The sequence below is a fragment of the Cherax quadricarinatus genome, chromosome 19 (genome assembly GCF_038502225.1).
Source record: "Cherax quadricarinatus isolate ZL_2023a chromosome 19, ASM3850222v1, whole genome shotgun sequence".
Classification (NCBI taxonomy): domain Eukaryota; kingdom Metazoa; phylum Arthropoda; class Malacostraca; order Decapoda; family Parastacidae; genus Cherax; species Cherax quadricarinatus.
The window spans coordinates 8,855,838-8,879,688 of NC_091310.1; the positions used below are offsets into that span (position 1 = coordinate 8,855,838).

Sequence of the window (23,851 nt, forward strand, 5' to 3'; positions counted from 1 at the left end):
CTCAAGAAGTTAGCGGTCTCGATGATGTTTATGCATCGGCGATTTCACCCACTTTGAGCCCTACTTTCGGCCAATTCCATGTACTAGTTGACAAAAATCATAACTATTTTGTTAAAACTCCATTTTTTCTATCAAATGAGTACAAGAAACCACCCACTTACTGATTTCAGCTATTCAATAAAGTGGTCAGAAATTGGCAATTTTTCCAATTTCACACAAATTTCAAAAAATGCCTGTTTCCAAATAGGGTCCAGAATAAACAAGACAGACATTTCTGGCACTAAAATAACATTTCCTCTGTTCATTAGTCACATCCCCAGGCCTCTGTTACATTTCTTTTGCTTTCCACTTTGACTTTTTATTCTCACAAAAAATAGAAGATTTACTGTTATGCAGACTACTGCATTACTGTAGAAATGGTATAAATAATATCAGCGCACTTGTAAAAGAATATTAGACTCACCAGTTGATGTGTATTGAATGCATGGCATGATTTGTTTACTTTTGAACTTTGGCAAAAATCAAACATTTCTGATACTTTGAGGTCAATTTCAAGGTACTTTTCATTATGAAACCAATCAAAATCATCTCAATTTCTGAAATATGTCTTCCATTCTATAAAATGAGACCAGGAAAACTAGAATACAACCCAAAATACCATACGAAAATACAGTACAAATTCGCTGTTTTAAACCAAAAACACGGTCAAAGTTTCTTTTTCTCATTACGCACTGTGTGCTGCAGGATTTTTTTTATACTGTGTACACTGACCACATAGACCCATTCTTTCATATGTAGGTCTACCAGCTTTCTCTCGCTAGGTTTGAAGGCACTAGAATTTATGTGTACTAGTACGTCAATAACCCTTTTGCGTAAAACGTACTTGTACGTCAGAAACCCTGAAAGAGTTAAGGAACCTCCCTCGAGAGGGAAGTTCGCATCCTGAAACTTCGTTCGTATTGTCAAGCAAAAAAAATGACCGAACGAGGGTTCGTTTCCTGAAAAATTCGCATGGTGGAGTGTTCGTAAGCCAAGGTTCCACTGTATAGTTAACACAGTGAAGCACTTCTTTCTGAGATTTACTCTTCGAAGTAATTTACAATCTTGGAAGAAGAAAGACACACATTATAGAAGAAGCTCTTACTGGTACAGTTTGCTCTGTGTACAGCAATATGAAGACATACTCTGACTTGATAAACATCAATTTTATGGCTTCACATGATGTTGGGATGTGAGCAATGTAACATGCAGAGATTCAGGGAATGCAGTTTGCCAGGCTTGAAGCCTCACCACTGTGAAGGAGGGATGGGATGGTATATAATGGTATACAGTACCAACAAGATAATAAATTTGACAAGTTGTTCATGAATGGTATACAATACTGGCAAGATGAAAAAAAGATGCGCAACATCTGGGTATCTTTATTATAGAGGTTTTTCCATCCAGTGGCTTTATCAATACAAATTCTAAGACATAATTTGAAAACAGTAGACCTATATACTGAAGATGAGGTAATCAATCCCTCAGCCTTGGGGATGGTGTGAAGAGCACCATAGTCGTGAAGAATCTGGAGCAAAGGCAAGAAGGCTGGCGCTTATTTACTAGTGTCAGGTGAAAAGGGGATGGGTAGCAGGCAAAGGCATTGTCACTGGTAGGTGGGATTCCCCAGTGGAAGTAAGTCATACCCAGGGGACAGGTTAGTAGTAGTGAAGAAGGTTGGGGAGATGTCTTCTGAACCAAAATTCCATGATGTTGCAGTGTCTGACAAGTTGTTCATGAATGGTATACAATTCAGCAGATTCCAATTTAAAAACAAGAGTTCAAAATAAACATTGTATTCATTCCAGCCACTAAAGCAAGTCAATCATTAACCATATTTAAGAGCTGATGACCCTAATACTTTATGATTATTTACGACTCTTAAAGCTGGTTTACTTATTTTTATAAAAAATTTTATTAACACATTGGCCGATTCCCACCAAGGCAGGGTGGCCCGAAAAAGAAAAACTTTCATCATCATTCACTCCATCACTGTCTTGCTAGAGGGGTACTTTACACTACAGTTATAAAAATGCAACAGTAACACCCCACCTTCAGAGCACAGGCACTCTACTTCCCATCTCTAGGACTCGAGTCCAGCCTGCTGGTTTCCCTGAATCCCTTCATAAATGTTACTTTGATCACACTCCAACAGCACGTCAAGTATTAAAAACCATTTGTCTCCATTCAATCCTATCAAATACGCTCAGGCATGCTTGCTGGAAGTCCAAGCCCCTCACACACAAAACCTCCTTTACCCCCTCCCTCCAACCTTTCCTTGGCCGACCCCTACCCCTCCTTCCCTCCACTACAGATTTATACACTCTTGAAGTCATTCTGTCTCATTCCATTTTCTCTACATGTCCGAACGACCTCGGCAGCCCCTCCTCAGCCCTCTGGATAATAGTTTTGGTAATCCCACACTTCGTCCTAATTTCCAAACTATGAATTCTCTGCATTATGTTCACACCACATATTGGCCTCAGACGTGACATCTCCACTGTCTCCAGCCTTCTCCTCGGCAACATTCAGCACCTATGCTTCACCCCCATACAAAAGTGTTGGTACAACTATACTCGCATACATTCCCTTCTTTGCTTCCAAGGACAAAGTTCTTTGTTTCCATAGACAACACCACTCACCCTTTTCCCCTCATCAGTTCTGTGATTCACCTCATCCTTCAGAGACCAGTCTGCTGACACGTTCACTCCTAAATATCTGTATACATTCACCTCCTCCTTACTCTCTTCCTCCAATTTGATATCTAATCTTTCAAATTAAAAGTGAATACAGTGGACCCCCGCATAACGATCAGCTCCCAACTCGACCAATTATGTAAGTGTATTTTTGTAAGTGCTTTTGGGGGTGTATTTTTGGGGGTCTGAAACGGACTAATCTAATTCACAATATCTCTTTTTTATTATTTTTATTATCACACTGGCCGATTCCCACCAAGGCAGGGTGGCCTGAAAAAGAAAAACTTTCACCATCATTCACTCCATCACTGTCTTGCCAGAAGGGTGCTTTACACTACAGTTTTTAAACTGCAACATTAACAACCCTCCTTCAGAGTGCAGGCACTGTACTTCCCATCTCCAGGACTGAAGTCCGGCCTGCCGGTTTCCCTGAACCCCTTCATAAATGTTACTTTGCTCACACTCCAACAGCACGTCAAGTATTAAAAACCATTTGTCTCCATTCACTCCTATCAAACACGCTCACGCATGCCTGCTGGAAGTCCAAGCCCCTCGCACACAAAACCTCCTTTACCCCCTCCCTCCAACCTTTCCTAGGCCGACCCCTACCCCGCCTTCCTTCCACTACAGACTGATACACTCTTGAAGTTATTCTGTTTCGCTCCATTCTCTCTACATGTCCGAACCACCTCAACAACCCTTCCTCAGCCCTCTGGACAACAGTTTTGGTAATCCCGCACCTCCTCCTAACTTCCAAACTACGAATTCTCTGCATTATATTCACACCACACATTGCCCTCAGACATGACATCTCCACTGCCTCCAGCCTTCTCCTCGCTGCAACATTCATCACCCATGCCTCACTTATGGGAACAAATTCGGTCTATAACGGCACCCAAACAGACTTCTGGATTGAAATAATATTGTTATCCGGGGGTCCACTGTATAGGAAAGAGTAAGGTGATGAGAATAACAAAAAGATTAGATTTGCTTATAATGTATGGTAATATAAAGCCTTTATGATTAGATGTTTGTTTACATTGAGTGTCGGCTGCTCACTGGCATGTTTCCAAGCGGTTGTAACGTAATGTTAGTAAACATGTGCTAAAGCATAACCCAAAACCTACCCTTGACCCTCATCTTGAGCATGTAAAGCACAGGGGGATTTTCCAAAACTTTTTGGGGAGGGGAAAAAAAGCATGCTTTATGCCAGAAAATATGGTACAGTCGACCCTCAGTTAACGTAATTAGTCCGTTCCAGAGAGACTGTCTTATACCGAATCTGACTTGATCTGAATTAATTTTCCCCATAAAAAATAATGGAAATCCAGTTAATCCGTTCCAGACACCTAAAATATTAAACAAAAAGTTTTTTACATGAAATATACATTTCCCTACACAGAAAATAATGAAACATGCAGAATAAACAATACTAAAATGACACTTACCTTTATTGAAGACTTATTGATGAGTGATGAGACGGGAGGAAGGGAGAGGATGGAAGTGTACTAGTAATAATAATAATAATAATAAGTTTATTTCTTTGTAAAGCTTGCAATGTGTAATTACAATTTTGATTTGCTAAGTACAAAGATAGCCACTATCATGCCCAGGCATTTCGGGCAAACTAATCCTAATACATAGTAACTAATTAAAACTAGATAAGATAACAGTACATAGTAATTATTACTTAAAACTAAACATAGAATAGTGGTTAGCTGTTTTACAATCTTATTTGGACTTAATAAATCTTATGTATACTTAGTACAAAATCTAATTTACAAGGAATGGTGCAGGTGGTAATATTTTATAGAATGGCAGAATTAAAAGCCAGGAGGTCACATGATAAAACTAGCCAGTAGATGTTTGATTGATTTGGTTAATATTGTGAGATAAGATGATTTATGGTAGTAGGTTGGTAAACAGTAACCGCCCAGGGAAGTACTACCGTCCTGCCAAGTGAGTGAAAAACGGAAACCTGTAATTGTTTTACATGATGGTAGGATTGCTGGTGTCTTTTTTCTGTCTCGTAAACGTGCAAGATTTCAGGTACGTCTTGCTACTTCTACTTACACTTAGGTCACACTACACATACATGTTCATGTTTATTTATACACACTCATCTGAGTTTTCTTTAATTTTATCTTAATAGTTCTTGGGGTTATTACTTTTCCTTTTATATCCATGGGGAAGTGGAATAAGAATCTTTCCTCTGTAAGCCATGCGTGTTGTAAAGGTCTACTAAAATGCCGGGGACAATGGGCTAGTAACCCCTTTTCCTGTAATAATTACTAAAAAGAATAATAAGAAGAAAATCAGCAGCGAGGATGTGGTTGGAGACACTGGAAATGTCCTGTCTAAGGGAAATGTGTAGTGTAAATATTATGAAGAAAATTCGGAGTGTGGAAATTAGGAGAAGGTGTGGAGTTAATAAAAGTATAAGTCAGGGCTGAAGAGGGATTGTTGAGGTGGTTTGGTCATTTAGAGAGAATGAATCAAAGTAGAATGACATGGAGAGTGTATAAATCTGTATGGGGAGGAAGGCGGGGTAAGGGTCGTCCTCAAAAAGGTTGGAGGGAGGGGGTAAAGGAGGTTTTGTGGGCGACGAGCTTGGACTTCCAGCAAGTGTGCGTGAGCATGTTAGATACGAGTGAATGGAGACGAATGGTATTTGGGACCTGACGATCTGTTTGAGTGTGAGCAGGGTAATATTTAGTGAAGGGATTCAGGGAAACCGGTTATTTTTATATAGCCGGAGTTGAGTCCTGGAAATGAGAAGTACAATGCCTGCACTCTAAAGGAGGGGTTTGGGATATTAGCAGTTTGGAGGGATATGTTGTGTATCTTTATAGGTATATGCTTCTAAGCTGTTGTGTTCTGAGCACCTCTGCAAAAACAGTGATTATGTGTGAGTGAGGTGAAAGTGTTGAATGAAGATGAAAATAATTTTCTTTCTTTTTTGGGTCACTCTGCCTCAGTGGGAGACGGCCGACTTGTTAAAAAAAATAAAAGATGATTTTTTAGCAGAGTTTTAAATTTATAAGTTGCCTGGGGGTCCTTGATTTGTTCTGGCAGCGAGTTCCAGATCTTTGGGCCTTTTATGTGCCTAGCGTTCTTGCATAGTGAGAGTTTTACTCGATGGATGTTGAAAAGGGCCTTATGCCTTGTATTGTGTTTGGAAGGGGAATCCCCTTCCATAAGGACTTCAGGTACCAAGTCCTTTTACATAAGAACATAAGAAAGAAGGAACACTGCAGCAGGCCTATTGACCCATACGAAGCAGGTCCATGTCCCCCCCCTCTCGGATTAGCCCAATGACCCACCTAGTCAGGTCACTTTAACTTTAGGAAGGAGCAAGGCATCAGACCTAGTAGCACAAGCTAGTCAGGTCCAACTCACACCCACCCACACCCACTCATGTATTTATCTAACCTATTTTTAAAGCTACACAATGTTTTAGCCTCAATAACTGTACTCAAGAGTTTGTTCCACTCATCCACAACTCTATTACCAAACCAGTGCTTTCCTATATCCTTCCTGAATCTGAATTTTTCCAACTTGAAACCATTGCTGCAAGTCCTGTCTTGGCGGGAAATTTTCAGCACGCTATTTAAATCCCCTTTATTTATTCCTGTTTTCCGTTTATACACCTCGATCATATCCCCCCTAATTCTACACCTTTCGAGAGAGTGCAAATTCAGGGCCCTCATTCTATCCTCATAGGGAAGATTCCTGATACATGGGATTATCTTTTTCATCCTCCTCTGTACGTTTTCCAGTGCATTTATATCCATTCTGTAATACGGTGACCAGAACTTCCCCAACCACTGCATCAGTCTATTCAAATCATCCTGAAGTGCTCTATGGTCCTCATTAGAGTGAATTGAATGGCCTATTTTGGTGTCATCAGCAGATTTCTTTATGTAGCTATTTATTCCCTCATCTATGTCATTTATGTAAATTGTGAACAATAAATGGCCCAACACTGACCCCTGCAGAACACCGCTTGTGACGTGCCCCTATTCTGATTTTTCCCCATTTATGCAAAAACTCTGCTGCCTATTTGTCAGTCATGCCTCTACCCAGGAAAAAATTTCTCCTCCTATTCTGTGTGCTTTAAGTTTCCTTAAAAGCCTCTTATGCAGAACTCTATTGAAAACCTTACTGAAGTCCATATACACAATATCATATTCATTACCATGATCTACCTCCTTAAACACCTTATTGAAAAGAGTTAGTAAATTCGTAAGACAGGAACGCCCCTTGGTAAAACTGTGTTGAGATTCATTAATCAATCTGTGCCTATCAAGATGGCTATGAATTGCTTCGGCAATTATTGATTCCATAAATTTTCCCACAATGGAGGTAAGGCTTATTGCTCTATAGTTCGAAGCCAAGGACCTGTCACCTGCCTTGTAAATAGGTATTACATTTGCCATTTTCTACTTATCAGGCACTATGCCAGTTTGTAGTGATATGTTAAAAAGATTAGCCAAAGGTATGCTAGGTTCCTCTTTAAATTCCCTTGCAAACAGTTCATCAGGGCCTGGGGATTTGTTAGGTTTTAATTTCTCTATTTGTCTGAGGACCATGTCGCCAGTTCCCACAATTGGGCATAATTTATTATCGTCCTATATAATCTATTATTTCAGGAATTTCGTTAGAATTTTCCTGGGCAAAAACTGAGAGGAAGTAGGTATTGAGAATTTCACACACATCCTTATCACTGTCAGTGATCTGACCTGAGTTACTCTTAAGTAGGCCTATCTTGACCTTAATCTTACTTTTGTATACCTGAAAGAACCCTTTTGGGTTAGTCTTTGAATCCCTTGCGACCTTAGCCTCACAATCCCTTTTTGATTTTCTTATACCTTTTTTTTATTTCTCTCTCTAATTGAATACAGTGGACCCTCGCATACCGCTATTAATCCGTTCCTGAGAGCTCAATGTTAGTCGAAATTATCGTTAGGCGAATTAATTTTCCCCATTAGAAATGATGGAAATCAAATTAATCCGTGCAAGACACCCGGAAGTATGAAAAAAAAAACTTTTACCACATGAAATATTAATTTTGATACAAACTGAAGAAGACATGCACAGTTACATGACACTTACCTTTATTGAAGATCTGGTGATGATTGATGGGATGGGAGGAGTGGAGAGTGTTGATGATCTTAGTGTTTAGAAGGGGAATGCCCTTGCATTAGGACTTGAGGTGTCAGCTCCTTTTCTGGGGTTACTTCCCTTCTTCTTTTAATGCCACTAGGACCAGCTTCAGAGTCACTGGACTTCTGTCACACAACATATCTGTCCATAGAGGTCTGTACCTCTCGTTCCTTTATGACTTTCCTAAAGTGGTTCACAAGATTGTCAGTGTACAGGTTGCCAACACGGCTTGCAACAGCTGTCTGAGGGTGATTTTCATCCATAAAGGTTTGCACTTCAAGCCACTTTGCACATATTTCCTTAATCTTTGAAGTAGGCAACTTCTTCAATTTCTCTCTCCCCTCCTCCGAAGCAGTTTCCTCAGGTGTGGCCTCTTGCTGTTGAAGATGATCTAGCAGCTCATCAGTGGTTAGTTCTTCATTGTCCTCCTCCACCAACTCTTCCACATCCTCCCCACTAACCTCCAACCCCAAGGACTTCCCCAATGCCACAATTGATTCCTCAACTGGCATACGCTTCTCAGGGTTAGCCTCAAATCCTTCAAAATCCCTTTGGTCTACACATTGTGGCTACAGTTTCTTCCAAGCAGAGTTCAAGGTCCTCTTTGTCGCTCCCTCCCAAGCCTTACCTATAAGGTTTACACAATTGAGGATATTAAAGTGATCTCCCCAAAACTCTCTTAGAGTCGATTGAGTTTCTGAGGTCACTACATAGCACCTTTCAAACAGAGCTTTTGTGTACAGTTTTTTGAAGTTTGCAATGACCTGCTGGTCCATGGGCTGCAGGAGAGGAGTGGTATTAGGAGGCAAAAACTTGACCTTAATGAAGCTCAGGTCCCCACAAAGTCGCTCTGCCAAGTCTGTAGGATGACCAGGGGCATTGTCTAACACCAGGAGGTACTTAAGGTCTAATTTCTTTTCAGTTAGGTAATTTTTCACAGTGGGGGCAAATGCATGGTGTAACCAGTCATAGAAAAAGTCCCTAGTGACCCATGCCTTACTGTTTGCCCTCCACAGCACATACAAATTAGCCTTGAGGATATTCTTTTGCCTGAACGCTCTGGGAGTTTCAGAGTGAAACACCAATAAAGGCTTCACTTTTCAATCACCACTAGCATTGGCACACATTAACAGAGTAAGCCTGTCTTTCATAGGCTTATGTCCTGGGAGTGCCTTTTCCTCCTCAGTAATGTAGGTCCTGCTTGGCATTTTCTTCCAAAAACAGGCCTGTTTTGTCACAAACACTTGTTCAGGTTTCAGTCCTTCACTGTCTATGTACTCCTTGAATTCATGCACATATTTTTCAGCTGCTTTGTGGTCCGAACTGGCAGCCTCACCATGCCTTATCACACTATGTATGCCACTACGCTTCTTAAATCTCTCAAACCAACCTTAGCTGGCCTTAAATTTACTTACATCATCACTAGTTGCAGGCATTTTTCTAATTAAATCCTCATGCAACTTCCTAGCCTTTTCACTTATGATCGCTTGAGAGATGCTATCTCCTGCTATCTGTTTTTCGTTTATTCACACCAATAACAGTCTCTCAACATCATCTATCACTTGTGATCTCTGTTTCGAAAACAAAGTTTCACCTTTGGCAAGAAAAGCTTCCTTGATTGCCGTTTTCTTGGCCACAATAGTAGCGATGGTTGATTGGGGTTTACTATACAACCTGGCCAGCTCGGAGACACTCACTCCACTTTCATACTTAGCAATGATCTCTTTCTTCATATCCATAGTAATTCTCACCCTTATTCCTGTAGGGTTGGCACTAGAAGCTTTCTTGGAACCCATGGTCACTTATTTTGCAGGTGAAATCACTAAAAACGCTGTAATAATACGAAATGTTCCGATTGTATGCTTGGATGTGACCACGGAGGCTGGCTTGTAAACAATGCCACTGGCGGAACAAGTGAGGCTGGCTCAGGCCGCACATGGACGTGTCTTGGACGAATAGCGTTGAGCGAGTTTTTTAGCACTAGCCGAGGCAAATTTTTTGCGTTAAAATGTATCGCTAGGTGGATTTAACGTTATGTGATGCCATCGTTAGGCGAGGGAACACTGTATAGTGTTTTCTTAACTGCTCATCCCCTCTTTTGATATGCCTATATATGCCTCTCTTTTGACCAGTGAGATGTTTTAATCTATTGTTCATCCATTTGGGATCAGTTTTGTTAGGTCTAATTTCCCTACTCGGAACAAAAGTTGTCTGGGCAGCTAGAAGTATGCTCTGAAAAACGTCATATTGGCAACCAAGGTCACCTCCCTGACCCATAGTCAGGTCATCCCAATTTAGCCCACCCAGGTAATTTTTCATTCCGGGGTTACGTCCCTTCTTTGTTTTTTAATGCCACTAGCACCAGCTTGAGAGTCATTGGACCCCTGTTGCACCAAAAATCTGTCCAGAAAGCTCTGTTTCTGGCATGTCTTTAAGAGTTCCCTAAAATGGGACACAACATTGTCATTGTCGATGTTGCCAGCATGGCTTGCAACAGCTGTGTCAGGGTGATGTTCATCCATAAATGTTTGCACTTCAGTCCACTTTGCACAAATGTCCTTGATAACCCTTTGGGGGTTTCGGCCGTACTAGTACGGCTTACGCCCCAGGGTTTTTGACGTACTAGTACGCCTAAATTCTAGCGCCCTCAAATCTAGTGAGAGAAAGCTGGTAGGCCTACATATGAAAGAATGGATCTATGTGGTCAGTGTGCGCAGTATAAAAAAAATCCTGCAGCACACAGTGCATAATGAGAAAAAAAAAACTTTGATCGTGTTTTTGGAAAACAGCAACTTTGCACTGTATTTTCGTATTGTATTTATTGTTGTATTCTAGTTTTCTTGGTCTCATTTTATAGAATGGAAGACATATTACAGAAATTGAGAAGGTTTTACAATGAAAAGTACCTTGAAATTGAGCTCAAAGTAGCAGAAATGTTCGATTTTTACCAAAGTTCAAAAGTAAACAAATCGTGCCAGGCATCCAATACACGCCAACTGGTGAGTCTAATATTCTTTCACAAGTGCGCTGATATTATTTATACCATTTTTACACTAATGCAGTAGTCTGCATAACAGTAAATCTTCTATTTTTTGTAAGAATAAAAATTCAAAGTGGAAAGCCAAAGAAATATAATGGGGGCCTGCGGATGTGACTAACGAACAGAGAACTTGTTATTTTGGTGCCAGGAATGTCTTTCTTGTTTATTCTGGACCCTATTCGGAAATTGGCATCTTTTGAAATTTGTGTGAAATTGGCAAAATTGCTAAGTTTTGACCACTTTATTGGATAGTTGAAATCGGTAAATGGGTGGTTTCTTGTACTCATTTGATTGAAAAATTGGAGTTCTAGCGAAATAGTTATGATTTTTGTCGACTAGTACATTGGATTTGGCCGAAAATAGGGCTCAAAGTGGGCAAAATCGCCGATGCGTAAACATCGTCGAGACCGCTAACTTTGTGAGAGCATAATTCCGTAAGTTTTCCATGAAATTTCATACTTTTGGTGTCATTATGATTGGGAAAAGATTCTCTATCTTTTTATAAGAATTTTTTTTTTTTTTAAATTTTGGCGACCCTGAGAACAAGTCTTTGAGAGGTTCCTGGCGACCCCCAAAGGGTTATTAATCTTTGAAGAGGGCACCTTCCTCCTCCTCTGAAGGAAATTTCTGAGCTGTGGTCTGTTGGTGTTGCACCTCAAGCTCTTGCAGCTCTGTAGTGGTTAGCTCTTCATCGTCATCCTCCACCAACTCTTTCACATCCTCCAAACTCGCATCCAACCCCATGGAATTCCCTAATACCACAGTAGATTCCACAACTTGCATAGGCTCCTCAGGATCAGCCCCTAACCCTTCAAAAGCCCTCTCTTGTACACATTCTGGCCACAATTTTCTCCAAGCAGAGTTCTAAGTCCTGTAAAGTCACTCCCTCCCAAGCCTTACCTATAAGTCTTATGCAAGTGAGGATACTGAAGTGATCTTTCCAGAACTCTCTTAGGGCCATTTCAGTGTCTGAGATCACTTCAAAGCACTTTTGAAACACTGCTTTGGTGTACAGTTACTTGAAATTTGAAATGACCTGTTAGTCCATGGGCTGGAGGAGAGGAGCCATATTAGGGGGCAAGAATTTCACTTTGATGAAGCTAAACTCCAGCACCATTTGCTCTTCCAAGTCTGGAGGATGAGCAGGAGCATTGTCCATTACCAAGAGGTACTCGAGTTCCAATTTATTTTCCAGGAGGTATTTTTTCACACTGGGGCCAAACACATCACAGAACCAGTCAAGGAAAATGTCCCTTGTGACCCATGCCTTACTGTTTACCCTCCACATCACACAATTTAGTCTTGACGACACTGTTTTTCTTGAACACACTGGGATTTTCAGAGTGATACACAAGTAAAGGCCTCACTTTGCAGTCACCACTAGCATTACTACAAAACATGAGAGTTAGCCTGTCTTTCATGGGCTTGTGTCCTGGCAGTGCTTTTTCCTCCTGAGTAATGTAGGTCCTGTTTGGCATTTTCTTCCAAAACGAGGCCTGTTTCATCACAATTGAACACTTGTTGGGGTTTTAATTTTTCAGCCTCTATGTACCCCTTGAAGTCCTGAACATATTTTTCAGCAGCTTTTTTGTCAGAACTGGCAGCCTCACCATACCTTACCACACTGTGTATGCCACTATGATTCTTAAATCTCTCAAACCAACCTTTGCTGGCCTTAAATTCACGAATTTGAGCACTAGTTTCAGGCATTTTCTTAACGAGATCATCATGCAACTGCCTTGCCTTTTCACATATAATTGACTGCAAAACACTATATCCTGATAATTGTTTCTTGTTGATCCACCAAAAACAATCTCTCCACATCTTCGAGTACAGTGGAACCTCAAAAATCGAACTGCTCCCAACACAACCAATTATGTAAGTGTATTTTTGTAGTAGGTAGTAGGTTGGTAGACAGCAACCACCCAGGGAAGTACTACCGTCCTGCCAGATGACTGTGAAACAGAAACCTGTAACTGTTTTGCATGATGGTAGGATTGCTGGTTTCTTTTTCTGTCTCATAAACACGCTAGATAACAGGGATATCTTGCTACTCCTACTTACACTTTGGTCACACTTCACAGACACGCACATGCATATATATATACATACATCTAGGTTTTTCTCCTTTTTCTAAATAGTTCTTGTTCCTCTTTATTTCTTCTATTGTCCATGGGGAAGTGGAAAAGAATCTTTCCTCTGTAAGCCATGCGTGTCGTATGAGGCGACTAAAATGCCGGGAGCAATGGGCTAGTAACCCCTTCTCCTGTAGACATTTACTAAAAAAGAGAAGAAGAAAAACTTTATAAAACTGGGATGCTTAAATGTGCGTGGATGTAGTGCGGATGACAAGAAACAGATGATTGCTGATGTTATGAATGAAAAGAAGTTGGATGTCCTGGCCCTAAGCGAAACAAAGCTGAAGGGGGTAGGGGAGTTTCGGTGGGGGGAAATAAATGGGATTAAATCTGGAGTATCTGAGAGAGTTAGAGCAAAGGAAGGGGTAGCAGTAATGTTGAATGATCAGTTATGGAAGGAGAAAAGAGAATATGAATGTGTAAATTCAAGAATTATGTGGATTAAAGTAAAGGTTGGATGCGAGAAGTGGGTCATAATAAGCGTGTATGCACCTGGAGAAGAGAGGAATGCAGAGGAGAGAGAGAGATTTTGGGAGATGTTAAGTGAATGTATAGGAGCCTTTGAACCAAGTGAGAGAGTAATTGTGGTAGGGGACCTGAATGCTAAAGTAGGAGAAACTTTTAGAGAGGGTGTGGTAGGTAAGTTTGGGGTGCCAGGTGTAAATGATAATGGGAGTCCTTTGATTGAACTTTGTATAGAAAGGGGTTTAGTTATAGGTAATACATATTTTAAGAAAAAGAGGATAAATAAGTATACAAGATATGATGTAGGGCGAAATGACAGTAGTTTGTTGGATTATGTATTGGTAGATAAAAGACTATTGAGTAGACTTCAGGATGTACATGTTTATAGAGGGGCCACAGATATATCAGATCACTTTCTAGTTGTAGCTACACTGAGAGTAAAAGGTAGATGGGATACAAGGAGAATAGAAGCATCAGGGAAGAGAGAGGTGAAGGTTTATAAACTAAAAGAGGAGGCAGTTAGGGTAAGATATAAACAGCTATTGGAGGATAGATGGGCTAATGAGAGCATAGGCAATGGGATCGAAGAGGTATGGGGTAGGTTTTGAAAATGTAGTGTTAGAGTGTTCAGCAGAAGTTTGTGGTTACAGGAAAGTGGGTGCGGGAGGGAAGAGGAGCGATTGGTGGAATGATTTGAAGAGAGTAGTAAGGGAGAAAAAGTTAGCATATGAGAAGTTTTTACAAAGTAGAAGTGATGCAAGGAGGGAAGAGTATATGGAGAAAAAGAGAGGGGTTAAGAGAGTGGTGAAGCAATGTAAAAAGAGAGCAAATGAGAGAGTGGGTGAGATGTTATCAACAAATTTTGTTGAAAATAAGAAAAAGTTTTGGAGTGAGATTAACACGTTAAGAAAGCCTAGAGAACAAATGGATTTGTCAGTTAAAAATAGGAGAGGAGAGTTATTAAATGGAGAGTTAGAGGTATTGGGAAGATTGAGGGAATATTTTGAGGAATTGTTAAATGTTGATGAAGATAGGGAAGCTGTGATTTCGTGTATAGGGCAAGGAGGAACAACATCTTGTAGGAGTGAGGAAGAGCCAGTTGTGAGTGTGGGGGAAGTTCGTGAGGCAGTAGGTAAAATGAAAGGGGGTAAGGCAGCCGGGATTGATGGGATAAAGATAGAAATGTTAAAAGCAGGTGGGGATATAGTTTTGGAGTGGTTGGTGCAATTATTTAATAAATGTATGGAAGAGGGTAAGGTACCTAGGCATTGGCAGAGAGCATGCATAGTTCCTTTGTATGAAGGCAAAGGGGATAAAAGAGAGTGCAAAAATTATAGGGGGATAAGTCTGTTGAGTATACCTGGCAAAGTGTGTTGTAGAGTTATTATTGAAAGAATTAAGAGTAAGACGGAGAATAGGATAGCAGATGAAGGAAAGGTAGGGGGTGTGTGGACCAGGTGTTTGCAGTGAAACATATAAGTGAACAGTATTTAGATAAGGCTAAAGAGGTCTTTGTGGCATTTATGGATTTGGAAAAGGCGTATGACAGGGTGGATAGGGGGGCAATGTGGCAGATGTTGCAGGTGTATGGTGTAGGAAGTAGGTTACTGAAAGCAGTGAAGAGTTTTTACGAGGATAGTGAGGCTCAAGTTAGAATATGTAGGAAAGAGGGAAATTATTTCCCAGTAAAAGTAGGCCTTAGACAAGGATGTGTGATGTCACCGTGGTTGTTTAATATATTTATAGATGGGGTTGTAAGAGAAGTAAATGAGAGGGTCTTGGCAAGAGGCGTGGAGTTAAAAGATAAAGAATCACACATAAAGTGGGAGTTGTCACAGTTGCTCTTTGCTGATGACACTGTGCTCTTGGGAGATTCTGAAGAGAAGTTGCAGAGATTGGTGGATGAATTTGGTAGGGTGTGCAAAAGAAGAAAATTGAAAGTGAATACAGGAAAGAGTAAGGTTATGAGGATAACAAAAAGATTAGGTGATGAAAGATTGGATATCAGATTGGAGGGAGAGAGTATGGAGGAGGTGAATGTATTCAGATATTTGGGAGTGGACGTGTCAGCGGATGGGTCTATGAAAGATGAGGTGAATCATAGAATTGATGAGGGGAAAAGGGTGAGTGGTGCAATTAGGAGTCTGTGGAGACAAAGAACTTTGTCCTTGGAGGCAAAGAGGGGAATGTATGAGAGTATAGTTTTACCAATGCTCTTATATGGGTGTGAAGCATGGGTGATGAATGTTGCAGCGAGGAGAAGGCTGGAGGCAGTGGAGATGTCATGTCTGAGAGCAATGTGTGGTGTGAATATAATGCAGAGAATTCGTAGTTTGGAAGTTAGGAGGAGGTGCGGGATTACCAAAACTGTTGTCCAGAGGGCTGAGGAAGGGTTGTTGAGGTGGTTCGGACATGTGGAGAGAATGGAGCGAAACAGAATAACTTCAAGAGTGTATCAGTCTGTAGTGGAAGGAAGGCGGGGTAGGGGTCGGCCTAGGAAAGGTTGGAGGGAGGGGGTAAAGGAGGTTTTGTGTGCGAGGGGCTTGGACTTCCAGCAGGCATGCGTGAGCGTGTTTGATAGGAGTGAATGGAGACAAATGGTTTTTAATACTTGACGTGCTGTTGGAGTGTGAGCAAAGTAACATTTATGAAGGGGTTCAGGGAAACCGGCAGGCCGGACTTCAGTCCTGGAGATGGGAAGTACAGTGCCTGCACTCTGAAGGAGGGTTGTTAATGTTGCAGTTTAAAAACTGTAGTGTAAAGCACCCTTCTGGCAAGACAGTGATGGAGTGAATGATGGTGAAAGTTTTTCTTTTTCGGGCCACCCTGCCTTGGTGGGAATCGGCCAGTGTGATAATAAAAAATAAAAATAATTATTTTTGTAAGTGCTTTTATAAGTGTATTTTTGAGGGTCTGAAATGGACTAATCTAATTTACAATATTCCTGATGGGAATAAATTCATTCGGTAAAGCCACTCGAACAGCCTTCTGGACCGAAGAAAGTTCGATATTTGAGGTTCCACTGTATTTGCAATCTCTGTTTTGTATGCATATTTGCACCTTTCGCAACAACAGCTTCCTTGATTGCCTTTTTCTTGGCCAAGGTAGAAGCGATGGTTGTATAGGGTTTGTTATGCAAACTTGCCAGCTCGGAGACACGCACTCCAATTTCGTATTTTGAGAGGATCTCTGTCTTGAATTCTAGTGTTTCTCACCCTTTTTACCAACGGGCTGGCACTAGATGCTTTCTTTGGGCCCATGGTGGCTTATTTAGCAGTTACAAGTACTAAAACAATGGAATAATACAAAATGTATTGCATGTGCACGGAATCGCCCTCACTGGCTTGTAAACAATGGCACACTGGCTGTACATGGAGTGGCCGGGTCGCTCACGGCACGCGGACACGTTCGGGACGAGTGACTTTAACCAAGTTCTGTGTCATTAACCAAGCCAGTATTTTGATGCAGAAACGCTACTTAATCCGATTATTACTTAATCCTATGACGTCTTAATCCAGGGGTCCACTGTACTTGCTATAGCAGGATGCCACTTCCAGACTACTAGTGGCATCAAAATTGAAAGTATGTGTGTCATGAATGTTGCATATGGATCATCTAGGTTACTGAGGTTTTCAATATTTCCTTGATCACCTGCAGCCACATCCATCCCAAAGCCACTAAAACGGGGTCAGCATCACTTTTCTCAAAAATGTGAGTGTTAGTATGACATGACATGAGTGAATCCCTGGGGCTTGCCATGCTGTTAGCTCTGGCTGGTGCTAAGATGAACTGGTGATCCTACAAGGTACTATGTAGTCCCAGATCTTTTAATACGGTGCACAACAAGTGCACAAGCCCATCCTCTACTGCCGAGGCCTATCAGGTCTCTGGTGCAAAATTTGAACGCAGGAAAAATAGGGTGTTGATCCACGCCTGGAGTGCTAGTGGAGATGCATTGATCAACTCCATGACAGTTAAAGAGTTAAAGGAACATGTGAACAGTGAAGAGAAAAATATCTTCTCTCTGTGGAATTGTTACCAATCTGATCCTACAAAGTTCAGTACCTTTTCCAATAATATAATATGTTGCAGTCAGAGAGGTAATCAGATTGTGATGTCAGCTTTCTAATGGAAGTATGGCAATTGAATAGATGTTGGTGAATGTTTTTTCTTCTTTGGGTTACCTTACCTTGGCAGGAAGGCTGTCAAGTTAACCCTTAAACTGTCCAAGCAGATCTACGTTCACATTCGTAGTGCTCCAAAAGTAGATCAAAGTTTTTTTACATATTTTCAAATATAACAAAAAGAAAGTAGATCAAAGTTTTTTTACATGTTTTCAAATATAACAAAAAGAAAGTAGATCTACGTTTTTTTACATATTTTCAAATATAACAAAAAGAAAGTAGATCAAAGTTTTTTTACATATTTTCAAATATAACAAAAAGAAAGTAGATCAAAGTTTTTTTACATGTTTTCAAATATAACAAAAAGAAAGTAGATCAAAGTTTTTTTACATATTTTCAAATATAACAAAAAGAAAGTAGATCAAAGTTTTTTTACATGTTTTCAAATGTAAAAAACAAAAAAGATGATCTACTTTTTTTACATACTTTCAAATGTTGAAAAAATGTAGATCTACGTTTGGACAGTTTAAGGGTTAAAAAAAAATTGTGCCAAAAAGAATCTCAAATTATATAAGCATGTTTGGCAAGTGATGCAAAAATCCTATGCAGAATTAATATAAAAATATTGTAAAATCCTGCTAGTACATAATTTGAGCAGATGAAAATACAGTGGAACCTCAAAAATCGAACGTATCACATATCAAACGTTTCGAAAATAAGACCATTTTTTCAGACAAACTGTGCCCCTATTATCGAACGCGCCCCTATTTTCGGACCACCGGGTACGGGACCTGTCCGCTGGCCCGCTCTGTCCGCTTCCCCTTGCAGGCACCGTGAGCAGTCTATCTTTGTTTATGCTTGAGTGAACACTAACCTGTGATCTCTTTCACACATTTTACGATTATTTAATTGTGTTTAGTTCTCATGGGGCTGTGAAATAAGCTGCCATGGGCCCAAAGAAACTTGCTAGCAGTACCCCTGTGGTAAAGAAAGTGAGAAACACCATAGATGTGAAGAAGCAAATAATACAGAAGTATGAGATTGGAGTGAGACTTGTTGAGCTTGCCAGGATGTACAGAGGACTGTGGACAGTTATTTTGTGAGACAGAAACAGACGACTGTGGACAGTTATTTTGCGAGACAGAAATAGCCGACTGTGGACAGTTATTTTGTGAGACAGAAACAGACAACTGTGGACAGTTATTTTGTGAGACAGAAACAGACGACTGTGGACAGTTATTTTGTGAGACAGAAACAGACGACTGTGGATAGTTATTTTGTGAGACAGAGGACTGTAGACAGTTATTTTGTGAGACAGAAACAGACGACTGTGGACAGTTATTTTGTGAGACAGAAACAGAGGACTGTACACAGTTATTTTGTGAGACTGGGGTACAATAACTCTCAAGCTGGTCCTAGTGGCATTAAAATACAGAGAAGGGAAGCAACCCCAGAGAGGGCTTTGATACCGGAAGTCCTCATGGAGGGGGATTCTCCTTCCAAACAATAACCCCAACTCCCTCTCTCCTCCTCCCTATCTTCCAGATGCCATCACCAATCTTCAATAAAGGTAAGTAAAAATGTTATTTTATATTACTATACATAATTAAAGACTATAGCATTTGTTGTGTCTATGTAAAACTGTAATTAATCTCTATAAAATGTATTTTTTTTTTGTGAATATTTTTGGGTTTCTGGAACGGATTAATTGCATTTCCATTATTTCTTATGGGAAATATTGCTTCGAATTTCAGACTTTTCAAATTTAGAACTAGCTCCTGGAACAGATTAAGTTTGAAATTTGAGGTTCCACTGTGCAAATAGTGAATTTTAATGCGCATATATTTGTATATAAGTGTGATTACATATTTGTAATGCTCAGCTTTGCAGTGTGGGTGTGTTTAATAAGCATGTAGTATATATGAGAGGTATAAGGTAGTATATAGACTGCTGTATATTAAATAACATGACATACTTGTGTTACAGCCGGGATAAGAAACATCGTCACCGCAGTGACAGATATGTGGATGATAGAAATCCTCGAGACTTTGCTGACCTGCTAGAGCGAGAGAAATATCGCATTAAGAAGGAAAAGAAGAAAGAAGGCAGGTATGTTAATGTAGTTTCATAGTCAAGTTGCCTCCCTAGTGCACCAGGATTACTGTTTTCTGTTATAATATTACAGTACACCTTCAGTTTAACTGATTAAAAAGTGTGAAGTGGATTGGTGATAGTGGCAGTTGTGGTGGATCAAGAAGACATTGTTTTCCTGTGATTGTAGCAATGACAGACTATTTTGTAATTAACCCCTTGAGGGTCCTGACCCCCAATCAGAAAATGAAAAAAAAAAAAAAGTTATTTTTCCTTAGGAAATGGTAGAGAATCTTTTTCTGAACGTAATAAAACAAAAAGTATGAAATTTGATAAAAAAAAAAAACTGACAAAATTACGTTCTTGCAAATTTTGCCATGTCAACAATATTTATGCATCGGCAATTTTGCCCACTTTGACTCCTATTTTCAGTAAATTACATAGTTCCATTAGACCAAATTTGTAGCTATTTGGCTACTATGTGTTCCATTTTATCTATTGAGCACAGGAAATTGCCCAGTCAACTATTTCAACTACCCAGTAAAGTAATCAGAAATTGGTAATTTGGCCAATTTCACACAGTTCAAAATATTCCAGTTTCAAAATAGGGTCCAGAATAAACAATGCAGGCATTCTTGGCACTAAAATAACATTTCCTCTGTTAATTAGTTACATTTCCAGGCTTCACACACAAATTTCATTTTGATATTTTTATTTACATAAAGAATTTTTATTCACACCAAAAAATAGAGGATTTTCTGTTATGTAATATTGTAATAATTATTATTATTATTATTATTATCACACTGGCCGATTCCCACCAAGGCAGGGTGGCCCGAAAAAGAAAAACTTTCACCATCATTCACTCCATCACTGTCTTGCCAGAAGGGTGCTTTACACTACAGTTTTTAAACTGCAACATTAACACCCCTCCTTCAGAGTGCAGGCACTGTACTTCCCATCTCCAGGACTCAAGTCCGGCCTGCCGGTTTCCCTGAATCCCTTCATAAATGTTACTTTGCTCACACTCCAACAGCACGTCAAGTATTAAAAACCATTTGTCTCCATTCACTCCTACCAAACACGCTCACGCATGCCTGCTGGAAGTCCAAGCCCCTCGCACACAAAACCTCCTTTACCCCCTCCCTCCAACCTTTCCTAGGCCGACCCCTACCCCGCCTTCCTTCCACTACAGACTGATACACTCTTGAAGTTATTCTGTTTCGCTCCATTCTCTCCACATGTCCGAACCACCTCAACAACCCTTCCTCAGCCCTCTGGACAACAGTTTTGGTAATCCCGCACCTCCTCCTAACTTCCAAACTACGAATTCTCTGCATTATATTCACACCACACATTGCTCTCAGACATGACATCTCCACTGCCTCCAGCCTTCTCCTCGCTGCAACATTCATCACCCATGCTTCACACCCATATAAGAGCGTTGGTAAAACTATACTCTCATACATTCCCCTCTTTGCCTCCAAGGACAAAGTTCTTTGTCTCCACAGACTCCTAAGTGCACCACTCACCCTTTTCCCCTCATCAATTCTATGATTCACCTCATCTTTCATAGACCCATCCGCTGACACGTCCACTCCCAAATATCTGAATACATTCACCTCCTCCATACTCTCTCCCTCCAATCTGATATCCAATCTTTCATCACCTAATCTTTTTGTTATCCTCATAACCTTACTCTTTCCTGTATTCACTTTCAATTTTCTTCTTTTGCACACCCTACCAAATTCATCCACCAATCTCTGCAACTTCTCTTCAGAATCTCCCAAGAGCACAGTGTCATCAGCAAAGAGCAACTGTGACAACTCCCACTTTATGTGTGATTCTTTATCTTTTAACTCCACGCCTCTTGCCAAGACCCTCACATTTACTTCTCTTACAACCCCATCTATAAATATATTAAACAACCACGGTGACATCACACATCCTTGTCTAAGGCCTACTTTTACTGGGAAAAAATTTCCCTCTTTCCTACATACTCTAACTTGAGCCTCACTATCCTCGTAAAAACTCTTTTATCTACCAATACATAATCCAACAAACTACTGTCATTTCACCCTACATCATATCTTGTATACTTATTTATCCTCTTTTTCTTAAAATATGTATTACCTATGACTAAACCCCTTTCTATACAAAGTTCAATCAAAGGGCTCCCATTATCATTTACACCTGGCACCCCAAACTTACCTACCACACTCTCTCTAAAAGTTTCTCCTACTTTAGCATTCAGGTCCCCTACCACAATTACTCTCTCACTTGGTTCAAAGGCTCCTATACATTCACTTAACATCTCCCAAAATCTCTCTCTCTCCTCTGCATTCCTCTCTTCTCCAGGTGCATACACGCTTATTATGACCCACTTCTCGCATCCAACCTTTACTTTCATCCACATAATTCTTGAATTTACACATTCATATTCTCGTTTCTCCTTCCATAACTGATCATTCAACATTACTGCTACCCCTTCCTTTGCTCTAACTCTCTCAGATACTCCAGATTTAATCCCATTTATTTCCCCCCACTGAAACTCCCCTACCCCCTTCAGCTTTGTTTCGCTTAGGGCCAGGACATCCAACTTCTTTTCATTCATAACATCAGCAATCATCTGTTTCTTGTCATCCGCACTACATCCACGCACATTTAAGCATCCCAGTTTTATAAAGTTTTTCTTCTTCTCTTTTTTAGTAAATGTCTACAGGAGAAGGGGTTACTAGCCCATTGCTCCCGGCATTTTAGTTGCCTCATACGACACGCATGGCTTACGGAGGAAAGATTCTTTTCCACTTCCCCATGGACAATAGAAGAAATGAAGAGGAACAAGAGCTATTTAGAAAAAGGAGAAAAACCTAGATGTATGTACGTATATATATATGCATGTGCGTGTCTGTGAAGTGTGACCAAAGTGTAAGTAGGAGTAGCAAGATATCCCTGTTATCTAGCGTGTTTATGAGACAGAAAAAGAAACCAGCAATCCTACCATCATGCAAAACAGTTACGGGTTTCTGTTTCACAGTCATCTGGCAGGACGGTAGTACTTCCCTGGGTGGTTGCTGTCTAACAACCTATAATATCAGTGCATTTGTGAATGCACATTAGACCCACCAATTGACGTGTATGGGATGTATGATGTGATTTTTTTACTCTACTCTTCTCCTTGATCCTTCATCATGGGTGTCTTCCCAGATCCTTCATCATGGGTGTCTTTTCTTGTTTCTGCACCCTTCCCTCACCCTTTCCACACACTCCTCACTCCCATCTTTCTTGCCTCACCCCTCATCCCTTATCTTGGATCTGCCTTTTCCCTTCTTCTTCTGCCTTTGCCTACCCAGTCTGCCTCTCTCCTCTGCCTCATAGTACATTCCAAAGAAAGGATTACCCACATGCACTTCATCACATCATCTAGATAGTCCTGTTCTTGGTGAATCTTGGTTTAATCTAAATAACTCTGACACCTAGGTAGTAGGTTGGTAAACAGCAACCACCCAGGGGGGTACTACCGTCCTGCCAAGTGAGTGTGAAACGAAAGCCTGTAATTGTTTTAAATGATGATATGATTGCTGGTGTCTTTTGTCTCCTAAATATGCAAGATTTCAGGTACGTCTTGCTACTTCTACTTACACTTAGGTCACACTACACATACATATACAAGCATATATATATATACACACACCCCTCTGGGTTTTCTGCTATTTTCTTTCTAGTTCTTGTTCTTGTTTATTTCTTCTTATCTCCATGGGGAAGTGAAACAGAATTCTTCCTCCGTAAGCCATGCGTGTTGTAAGAAGCAACTAAAATGCCAGGAGCAAGGGGCTAGTGACCCCTTCTCCTGTGTAAATTACTAAATTTAAAAAGAGAAACTTTTGTTTTTCTTTTTGGGCCACCCTGCCTCAGTGGGATACGACCAGTTTGTTGAAAAAAAAAAAAACTAGGTAGTAGGTTGGTAAACAGCAACCGCTCGGGAAGGTACTACTGTTCTACCAAGTGAGTGTAAAACGAAAGCCTGTAATTGTTTTACATGATGGTAGGATTGCTGGTGTCTTTTTTCTGTCTCATAAACATGCAAGATTT

The 23,851-nt window shown here is 40.4% G+C and overlaps 1 protein-coding gene across 2 annotated transcripts in view; it reads left to right on the forward strand.

Moving 5' to 3' along the window:
- LOC128688206 (pre-mRNA-splicing factor 38B) overlaps positions 1-23,851 on the forward strand; it is a 395,211-nt gene that overhangs the window by 351,092 nt on the left and 20,268 nt on the right. For both annotated transcript variants that reach the window (XM_070086545.1, XM_070086546.1), the window contains exon 8: positions 19,655-19,777. In XM_070086545.1, the coding sequence (XP_069942646.1) occupies positions 19,655-19,777 (123 nt within the window). The remainder of the gene's footprint in view (positions 1-19,654; positions 19,778-23,851) is intronic.